Source organism: Culex pipiens, chromosome 3, assembly GCF_016801865.2.
Source record: "Culex pipiens pallens isolate TS chromosome 3, TS_CPP_V2, whole genome shotgun sequence".
NCBI lineage: Eukaryota > Metazoa > Arthropoda > Insecta > Diptera > Culicidae > Culex > Culex pipiens.
In genome coordinates, this window is record NC_068939.1 from 92,611,295 (window position 1) to 92,622,238 (window position 10,944).

A 10,944-nucleotide genomic window follows, 5' to 3' on the forward strand; every position below is an offset into this window, starting at 1 on the left:
CGAGAACCATTGAGTTGAAGTTACCGTTCCAACTTTTTTGGAGCCTTGGGCGTTGGAATGTTAAAAAAACACCTGGCTTTAAAAGTTTTGATAAACCTCACTGACAATACCCGTTGACAATGTCGCCAAATCTACATCTTGTAAATTTTAGTACTATATCTCAAATCAAACTAACTGAAGCTACTTCCATCGCTCAACCACACCAAGTAGGTAGTTCTCGATGTTGAACTGGAGGAAGTTTAAAGCACCAAGCGTGGCACCATCAGCCTACACAGTCAGCGGGCCTTATGTGGGCCGGCTCGATGGACCAAGAATATAAAGTGGGGACAAAATATGAGGACACGACAAAACCCGAAACCCCCGACGCGGGATGTGCCTTCCGCATGCTTTGATTACTAATATACGATCGATCGATCGAAACTCGAAACCCATTCACGCGGGCGTTGCGTTGTTCATTGTAAGAAGTCGCATATCCCATATCTACAGGTTGTGAAGGTACGCGCGTAGAGATACAGGTGAAGGAGCCAACCTGTCGTCGACCACTACTTTGTAAAAACCTGCTTGGAATCGCTCAGATGTTATCCGGTTTCCCGTTAGCCATTGTTTTCTGTTATAAATTTCATTCTTTCGTGTGTTTAATGAATTGAAATAAACCGAACGCTTGAAATCGTATATTGATTACATCATTGGAAAGTTATCCACCGCAGCAGCGCGGTGTTTGTCAAATTTCAAATGACCTCAACTGCCGTTCTACGCATAATTGTCCCATGGCATTTTTGGTCGATTCAGACTTTTTGTCATTTTTAGGTTTAGTTTGACGTTTACTTTTCGAAAAACACATAAAATCTAGTACTTTGTTCGGGAATTCATTGAAAACAACAACAAGTCTGTTTGTCCCATCGTTGAACTTCTACGCATAATTGTCCCACCAAGTATTTTCTTTCACGAAATTATCAGTTTTACGAAGTATTGTGTCTTGTTTACCTATTGTATAGCAAGAGGATTACAAATAAGAGTGATAAACTGCTAACTGGGATGATTAGGGACTTATGGGGTGAATAGGGACCCACGGGACAATTATGCGTAGAAACACAAAAAAACGGTCGAAAAATTTCAATCGTGTTTTTCTCAGTTGCACTTTTTTGAACATGGGACAATTATGTGTAGAACGGCAGTCAAAAGAACTTTTGTATTAATTGGTTAGTGACCACTATTAGCTAGCAATGAAAATGGTAAAACATAAAGTTTTCCATATAATAATAAGGCTATTAATATTTCCACTGATTAATACTTCTACAGATATGATTGCCGATCTACATAAAACTGTTAAAAAAAAGTTAAACCTTGAGTTAAACGCAGAAAATCCCGATTGAAATTTTTCACCCGATTTCTGTGTTTCTAAGCACAATTTAAACAGTTAGCAGCATATCACTCTTATTTGTAATCCTATTGCTATCCAGATTTTTAAGCCAAGATAGCGTTACGAATGGTGCACGCACGAAATGTCAAAATCGCGCAGTGGTAATTTGTCATGAAAATACAGCAACATGCTTCTCGGATACAAATTTGAGTATTAAGCAATGAAAAAACATAAATTATGTCAATGATAAGCTGTTTATTACCCAATACGCTCCCAACATTATTTTTTTCAATCCTAAATTACACCATTACATTCAAAAGCATTTTCGAGTCAATGAAGGAGGTATTAGACTATGACAAGCAAACAAACAAACTCGCCCTTTTGTGTGTTTGACAATTTGCGGCAAACTCACAAACAAAGACAAATGTATGGCAAACAAACAAATCAGGCAAACTGCCAAACTGTCAAAAAGTTTGTTTGTTAGTGAGTTTGTTTGTCATAGTCTACTCTAATACGCCCTTTACATTGTAGAGAATAGTTTCCTGAACAAGTTCCCAAAAAAAAAGTATCAGTATTGGTTAAAAAAATAAAAAAGTTTAAACATTGAACTTACGAGCCATGGTTTCAACATTTGAATGAACAAAGTGTTTAAAAATGCATTTTACACCTGCCCAGTTGTTTTGCAATCTTTAGTATCCAAAATACCTAAGTATTGACGAAAATTATTTTTTTTTGCGAAAAAAAAAGTTTTTGCTGTGCTGTACATTGGAATTTCATAAAAATTCAAAATACTTTTAATCCAGCCCAAACATGCTAAATATGATTATAAATGCAGAAAAATGCGTTTTAGATTGTTTTAAGTTGATTTGACTTCTATTTTCATTAAAATTTTGAAGATTTTTGAAAAAATATTTTTTTTGCCCCCTGATTTTTCGGACCAATTTTGAAGGGGGGAGGGGGGGGGGGGTGACATAAACTTTGAAAAATATTTGCAACGGCCGAATAAAAAAAAACCTTCCGTAGAAGTCCCTTTAGAAAAAAACGTTACTTAATCCACCCTTAGGTGGTTGGTGCCTTCCTCTCATTTAAAGGGTAAGGCTATCCAAACACGCTCGTGGGAAGGTCTTTTAATTACCTATCCAAAGATAGGTCGCATGATATATTTGGACAACGTTTTCATCAAAATATCTGAGATCTGGCCTCCAAAAAGTGTATAAATAACATTTAAGTGCATATAACTTTTGATATGGTTGTCAGATCTTCAATGTTTTGGACGCGTTTGAAAGGTCTTTTGATTACCTGTTCAACGATAGGTCGCATGAGAGATCCGGACAAAGTTTTCATCAAAATATCTGAGATCCGGCCCTTCAAAAAGTGCATAAATAACAATTAAGTGCTTATAACTTTTGATATGGTTGTCAGATCTTCAATGTCTTGGACGCGTTGGAAAGGTCTTTTGATTACCTTTCCAACGATAGGTTGCATGAGAGATCCGGACAACGTTTTCATCAAAATATCTGAGATCCGGCCTTCAAAAAGTGCATAAATAACACTTAAGTGCTTATAACTTTTGATAGGGTTGTCAGATCTTCAATGTCTTGAACACGTTGGAAAGGTCTTTCAAATACCTTTCTGAAAATGTATAACATGCCAGGTTTTCTTACAAAAACCACCCTTTTTACAATCTTCCGGACTTTTGTTAAAATCGTTTTTTTAGCATAACTTTTGAAGTACTTAACTAAACTGCATAATTTTTAATAGCGACTTATGGGACCCCAAAACGGATCGAATGACGCCAAAATGGACAAAATCGGTTCACCCAATGTCGAGATAATCGAGTGACAATTTTTTGATCAACATCCCACCACACACACAGACATTTGCTCAGAATTCGATGTTGAGTCGATAGGTATACATGAAGGTGGGTCTAGGAGGTCTAATTGAGAAGTTCAGTTTTCGAGTGATTTTATAGTCTTTCCTCAGTAAGGTGAGGAAGGCAAAAACTAAAAATGAAACAAGAAAAACATAAAACAAGAGAAGTAAAGTTTTTCGTAGAACAAAAGTTGCTCAAAATGATCTCCTGATATCAACGGAAGACACGACTTCCGGAAATGATGCGCCAATGTCCGACGATAACAACGATCTGATTTAATCTAATCAAACACAAACGCAGCCAGTCCGAAGAAAGCATGCTGGAAAGTCTTTTGATTAGATTACGCCCAAGCATTTTTCTTGTCATTATTAATAATTGCAGTACATCCGAGAACATTCAAAAACGTATTACACAAATTAAAGTGGCCAGCCCTACTGCGTTGTGTTTACCGCAGAGAATATACTGAGAACGGATCACATTTCACAGAATCTAAAAGTGGTCATGTAGAACAAGTTCAAGTACATGAATATATGACTATCATTGATGGCCGTGATATTCTCCAGACTGTTCCAAACATCCAAATTTGTAATTCTAATAAAATTTTGCTATTGAAGCGCATTCAAGTAGAGTAAATGAGTAAATTGTAAATTTTGGAATTTCGGACTCACGTTAAATGCACACAAGTAATGCGCCGTATTATTCCACCTGATTTTGGATGCCTATTCCATCGCACTCAATGATGAAGCTGCCGTTCTCCTGCTCTGTGACGGTGAATTTCGCCTGAAATGAGAAACTGCGAATTGAAAATGGGCTCCAAATTTTAACGAACATTTAAGCGAACTTACATCCGTCATCATTTGCGCCACGTGAATAGCCGTCTGGGTGTGCAGCGTGAGGGGTTCCGTTTTTATCCGGCTGCGGCCTTCCGCCAGCGCCATCAGCACCACCACCATGTCCTGCACGTGGCGATCAACGCAAGCGCGAAGTTTGTACGCGGATTTAATTACGTTTGCCGCATCTTCTCCGATCCGGAATGCGTCCTTTTGGCGACTGCCCAGCGCCGCTCCACCCATCACCACACCGGTGGTCGTCTGAATGCCCAAACTGAATGGAAATAGTGTGAATTATGAGAGCGGGTCATTTTCAACTGCATATGCGTGTAGAACTTACATGATTCCGGAGCAATTGTCCGTCGCCATGTCGACGCTCTCGCGGTACTCCTCTATGTCGATATCTTCACGATAAATTCGTTTGAGCATGTTTTTGGCACCTCCCGAAAGGTCTTTTGCCACCTTGATCGGAACGGCTCCGGAGACGAAGCTCCAGCCGTAGCATTTGTTAATGACTCCAAAGTCGACCAACGTGACCGGTCGTAACGAACGAATCGATTTGACGTGAACCACGCAATGGCCTCCCCCCTTCGGAAAATAACCCCGCCGGAACAAGTCAAAGTCGAACGTAGCGCCAAACTTTTCCATGTTTGGCCGGAAGATTTCCGTCATAAAATCCACCTGCGGGGCCATTTCCACGTTAGTTCCACCCTTCAGGTCTAGCGTAATCGCTCCGGAACCAAAGATCGCCACCGGCAAAACGGCCTGCATCAGCAAACTAACGCTCCCCGCCGTTTCAATGTGCGCCGTAAATTTCCCCCGCCCGATTTCGCCCGGATGAAATTCTATCTCAGTCGAACCTATCTCCAGCCCTTTGGCTTCGGCACTGCAAAGGTCTCGCAACAGTTCGATGCCCTTCATGTGTTGTGCCAACAGGCCAGGTTTCTTGCGGCCACCGCGAATGTTGAATATCCGAACGGGCTTCCGACAGAGCACACTGAATCCGAGCGCCATCCGGAGAATTTGTCCGCCCTGCAAAAAAACAAATTTGATGTGTAATTTGTAATTTTTTTTTGTAATTTGTTGATTTATTGGGTACGATAACTTGTTAGTTAACATTTTTGATCAGGTCAAGGAAGACACTTTAGGAAATAGGAAAATTACAAAGGATCCAAAATAAACTTGACAAAGTACTCTAACTCTAAGGCTCACAAAATTAATTTCGAATGGTTCTTTTAAATGCATTTTTGAAGGCCAACAATGTCGATTGTCCTTTTAGCTCCGCAGGGAGGTTGTTCTAGCACGTGGTTCCGGCGACGAGCACACTTTTTCCGCTAATCGTTGTGTGTCTCGGGATGATGAACGAGCGGGTCCGTTCTAACTGTCCTCTCACCAGATGTTGTTGGAGGTACTCCGGCAAGTTTCCATCGTACCCCTTCTTCATGAAACAGCTTGTCCGAAGCTGGTAGTTGATCGGCAAATCGTGTCCAAGTAGGGTGTGTCGCACTGCTGCGGTTGTATCTCGACGGCGCAGGTGGTATACAAAACGCACTGCCGACTTGAAACACCGGTGGAGTTGCTCCTTAAGCGCCGCAGACAGCCCGTGATAGTAGACAATGTCACAGTAGGTAAACATCGGCACTATCACAGCTTGGACCAGCTTGCGCCGTGTGGGTTGAGAGAGGACCGCCGCAAAGCGACGGAACGTCCTCAGGGTGTTATAGACTCTCTGGGTCACACTGTTGGTTTGATGCTTCCAGGTCATGTTGTTGTCCAGCTGGAGACCAAGATTGACAACTTTCTCGCACAGTGGAACAACTTCCCCGCTGAATACGATGTCCGTGTGGGGTTGAACGGAACCTGCTTTGGTGAAGACGATGGCCTGTGTTTTTTTTTGGGTTTGGGTGAAGTTGATTTTGGTTGGCCCAGTTTGTGATCGCAGCTAAGTCGGTGTTGATGCTGGCAATCAGGTCTTCGATCTGCTCAATCGGTCCAGACACGTAGATTTGTAAGTCATCAGCGTTCAGTTGGTAATCGCATCTCAGGACTCCGGGTAAGCTGTTGATGAAAAGGCTGAACAGCAGCGCGCTGAGACAGGACCCCTGCGGTGTACCATCGGTGACATCCCGTACAGCTGACACTTTATCGCCGAGACGGACGCTTTGCTTTCTTTGGCCAAGGAACGATGCGACCAACTTACAAGCAGCGCTCAAGAACCTGAATTCCCGATTCAGCTTGTTCTCAAGAAGGTGATGGTTGACGCAGTTGAACGCAAGCGAAAAGTCGACAAGTACCAAGACGGTGCAGTTGTTGTTCTAGGTTCCCGTAGATGTCGTGCGTTACCTTGGCAAGAGCAGTTGTCGTTCCGAATCCTTTCCTGTATCCTGACTGATGTTTGGCCAGGAGCTGCAGGTTCGGGTTCTCGAGATGATCGGTGATTTGGTCAAGCAGGATTTTTTCCAACACTTTCGAAACAGCTGGGAGGACGCTGATTGGACGGAAGTGCTTGGGCAGGCTGGGGCTTGGAGTCTTGGGTATAGGTGTTACAATAGCTGTTTTCCACAGAGACGGGAAAGTTCGAGTCGCGATAATTGCGTTGAAGAGGTGACAAAGTTCAGGCAGGATCAGCGGACACAGCATTTTCACAAACGAGATGGGGATGCCATCGGTGCCAGTAGCGTTGGTTTGTATTTCGAGGATCTTCCGGTTGACTTCTTCGGCGTTAGTTTGTTGAAAGTTGAAAGTTGAGTAATTTCAACAGTTAAATCAAACACAATTCTCCAAGCTTACCCCTTCTAGCATGCTTCCGTCGATATCCATGGGTTTGGCCATATTCAGATCCTACAAAACTAATACAATATTTCACAAAATAACGCAACTTTTAACTTAATCACTGATAAATTAAAATTATCAGTCCGGCCCGGTGTCTAATCGGGAAATTTTGCAGATTTGCAGTTGTTTACCCCATAGAAACGTCAGTTTCTGACAGTGGAGTTGTAGCGATCATGTCGGAAAAGAAGGTGTGCTTCTGGGCAGATGCACAGTGCGACAATGAGACCAATTTGGCGGTCAAATTATTGCGCGTATTGAGAAAATATCAGTTTTGGTGATTTTCTTGTAGGGGTCACAAAGATACGATCGCAAGCGTTTTTGAAATTCATCGCAGCAACCGTGTTGATTTTCATTTTCCATTGCTGTCAATTTACAAAGGTTGAGAAAATTATGATCAAGAATTCCGCCGGATGCAACGGTTCCGTGGCCTTCGCGGCAGGCATGGCGATCCTCGGTCTCCGTACCGGGTCGGATGGACGATCTGTGGGTGGTGATGTCTTTGTCGGGCCGAGTTGTCCCTCGTTGGTGAATCGGCGGCACTTGTATCCGCTTTTCAACCGGGCCACCGGATGCTAGGGCTCCCGATTCAACAGTAGTTACTACGAAGATTTCTGCCCGATGAAAGGAACGCAGTGCGTTCATCCAGCCAGGTGCGAAGCTAAAAAAACACCAAGCCCGCCGCGAAGGCCATAGAACCGCTGCACAAAGCCCAGAAAACTGGCCAACTGCAGGCGTTCTTTTATAATGTAACGCTTTAAGGGGGTGGGGTTGGGGGCGATTTGGTTATGGTGTCGGAGACTGTTACCACAAGTGCTGTTACACTTGAGAAACCGGATGTGGCCACCGGGGAACATGGAAAACTTGTCCAGAAGACGAAATTTCACTAGAGACACTCTATATTCAAAAATTCAATTCAAGAAGTTCTATACGTTGCATGATCAGTTTATACTGTTTCCTTAATACGGTTCTGGATGTGGCCAGCGGAGATCTTGAAACCCGTTTTGAGGTTCCATTTTTACGGATTTTTTTTATTCCAGGATTCTTTAAATAAAAATTCTTGGTAAAAAAATAAAATCAGTTTTCGTATGAATAAACTTGATCAAAATTCAACAAATTTTTGATCTTTGGTTCGTACGGTGTGATTTTTCATTACATTCTGTTTCTGTGTGAAAAAAAACAAGCTTTTGTAGTTTGTACGAAACCATGTTTCTGTAAATGTTTTGGTCTATTCTCCCCGTCGTCTTGTGCCTTTTAGCGCCAACAAAATCAGGCGGCTTAACCTTCAAGAGGGTTTCCTCAGGACATGCCTCGATAAGCGTCGCCAACGAGGTGAGGGGAGCCTGGCCGACGAAGCCAACAACGCCCGCAGTGCCTCCATTCGATGGTACGGTACAGCTTATCCCGAAGGTCGCAGATTCCGGCACCGGTATAGATGCAACCGAGCCGGCCATGAAGCTCACAGAACCGCAGATTCCGTCACCAAACATCAGTCAGCTAAAACCAACAAGCAATCGACAGCCAGCAGCAAAAGTCCCTACGATTTTTTTCATATTGACAATCAACATGTTTTTAATTTTTTTTGTCTGAGCCTACTCTCTTGCCTTCTCTATAGGTTTTTCCATTCACTGAGCAAAACTTACACAGCTCAACGAAGTGTTCTACACATGATCTGGCCCTGCTGTACAGAGCACTCAAATATTAATCGCAAAACACTTGAAATTTCGGTGATTGGCCATGAAATAATGTCAATAGCCAAACACTTGAATTTTAAATGGTGTTGAAAAATAAAAGTACGTACAAGCGATTTACAGGTTCTCGCTTGCTAGTCGTGCACGCTACCACTGCGCCGGCCGGCCAGTTGAAGACGGGAGAGTTTTTTGTGCTATTGGTTCTTGCCTTGCTTCTAGCCTTCGATGAAAGTCGCGCAAAAATCAATCAGTGAAACACTTTAAATTCATGTGGATAATCACGTTGACTTTGAATAGTGCCTGTTTTGGGTAGATCTTAAGATCATTTTCAAGTGTTTTGCTCATCACTTTGAATAGTTCAAGACGGTGGGACAAATTCATGAGCAAAACAATTGAAAAGCTTGAGCCACCCGAATGAAAATAACATGTTAAAAAATACCAAAAAGTCAACCGCCCAAACACTTGCATTTGATAGTGGTTTGGATTGATGTTGAAACACAAACCAATTAGATCTACGATGTGACTTTATTCAATCATTCAAGTGTTTGGGCACTTGAATAAAAAGTGTGGCATATTGCTGATATTATTAGGTCTATAGAGCTTTATGACGTTTCGCGTACACACACTAGCGCACCTTTTGATTTTGCTGGCCGGACAAAATTTAACCTCAATCTTTTTCGTGTACGTACACGCAATACATGCGCACGTAGAAACCTCTATTCCCGTACTTGCAGAATTGCAGAATTTCTGCAGCTTCTGCAGAATTCTGCAGCCAGCATAAGTCACTTTTTTGCAGCACGTTCCCGTACTTTTCAGCTCGCTCTCTTCATCTCTCTCTTTTGCAGAAGTTCTGCAAGCCGAGAAACCGCAAAACTTTTGCCTGGGTAGCGCGTTCCAGTACTTTTTCTGCAATATTGTACACAGTTGAGTGGATTTACTCAAATTGGGTATTTTAATTATTTCAAAATATTTAAAAAAAAATGGTTCACAAAAAAAAGGAACTGAAAGAAGTTTACCTCTATAACGGGGATATTATTTTTTATGCAATACAACATTTTATTTAAAAAATCAAGGATGTATGCTTAGGTAGAAATTAATATTCGAAACAACTATTTTTTTTTACTTTAGGTAACAATTTAACAAATGAGAGTGGCAGGTACGTTTAATAAATATGATTTAAAAAAGACAAACAAAGGTTTTATATAGAAGGGACCAAAAACACATGTTTTAATTGCAGAATGTTTGAAAGATTATTCATAATAACATAAATTAATTATGACTGGATGTCACATGAAAGAACAACGGTGACGCAGCGTTATTGACAAATTAAAAAAAAAATGAATCAAAAACTCACAATTTGTGAAACACTTTAATTAAGAAATCTGGAAATGTAGAAATCCATAATTAAAAATATATACAAAAAAACTCATATTTCAAATTGAGAATCTTTCAAAAAACATAAATCAGATATTTGAGAAATTTAAAAATCCAAATAATTATATCAGAAAAAATTCAAATAATTATAAACTAAATATTTCAAAATGTATAAAATTTCAAAACAATCCTAATTTAAAAAATTAAAAATAAAAAACATATTTTTGAAAAAAAATCGATATAAAAAAACTAAAGTTTGAATATTTATGAGTGCAGAACACCAAAAATTCAAAAGCTACAGTTAAAAATAATAAGATAGAAAATTAAGGAAAATATTATTTCAAAAATAAGTAAAGTTAAAAAACTCTTTGAATCAAACATTTTAAAACTCAACATTAATAAAATAGAAACAGTCCAAATTTCCAATCTCTAGATCCTCTAAATTTAAGTTTCTAACCTAAAATATGACTCCAAAAATGTGTTTTTTATGATTCAAGATGGCGAAGAATTTAGGAATTTAGGAACTTAAGAATTTAATAATTTGATAATTTAGGAATTTAAAAATTCAAGAATTTCAGTATTTTCAGAATTTTAATTTCGACAAAATTACATCATTTTTTTGTTCATATAAGAATACAAATTGGTAGCACCGTGAAAGGTACAATTTATTATTTGCCAATTAAATTTACGTATTATTTTAACACACATATATATATATTATATATTCAAAATCAATTAAAGATCAAAAAATATTCCTTAATAAATATTTATTTGAAATTATTTAACTCAAAAGAAATGTGTCTTTTAAAAGTTTAAACAAAAATTGTTTTTTTTTTGCAATTCCATCGTGAAACTACTTACTTTAACTGTCGTTCTTGAACGACGAAATAGCCTACTTTTCTGTATCAAAAATAACAGAATCGAATAGCAACACTTTTCAAAATAAATGCTGAAAAGTTCTACTTTTCAGCACTGAAATTGGTGCTG

General features: G+C 39.8%; 1 protein-coding gene across 1 annotated transcript; it reads right to left on the reverse strand.

The window, feature by feature from the left end:
• Positions 1 to 3,799: 3,799 nt before the first annotated feature.
• On the reverse strand, positions 3,800 to 7,016 carry LOC120430390 (RNA 3'-terminal phosphate cyclase-like). The gene is made up of 4 exons (XM_052710044.1): positions 6,854 to 7,016; positions 4,404 to 5,095; positions 4,079 to 4,337; positions 3,800 to 4,013 (listed from the first exon to the last, which is right to left on the reverse strand). The coding sequence occupies exons 1-4, from the start codon at positions 6,893 to 6,895 to the stop codon at positions 3,930 to 3,932; spliced, it is 1,077 nt and encodes a 358-aa protein (XP_052566004.1). The 5' UTR covers positions 6,896 to 7,016; the 3' UTR covers positions 3,800 to 3,929.
• Between the last annotated feature and the right edge of the window lie 3,928 nt (positions 7,017 to 10,944).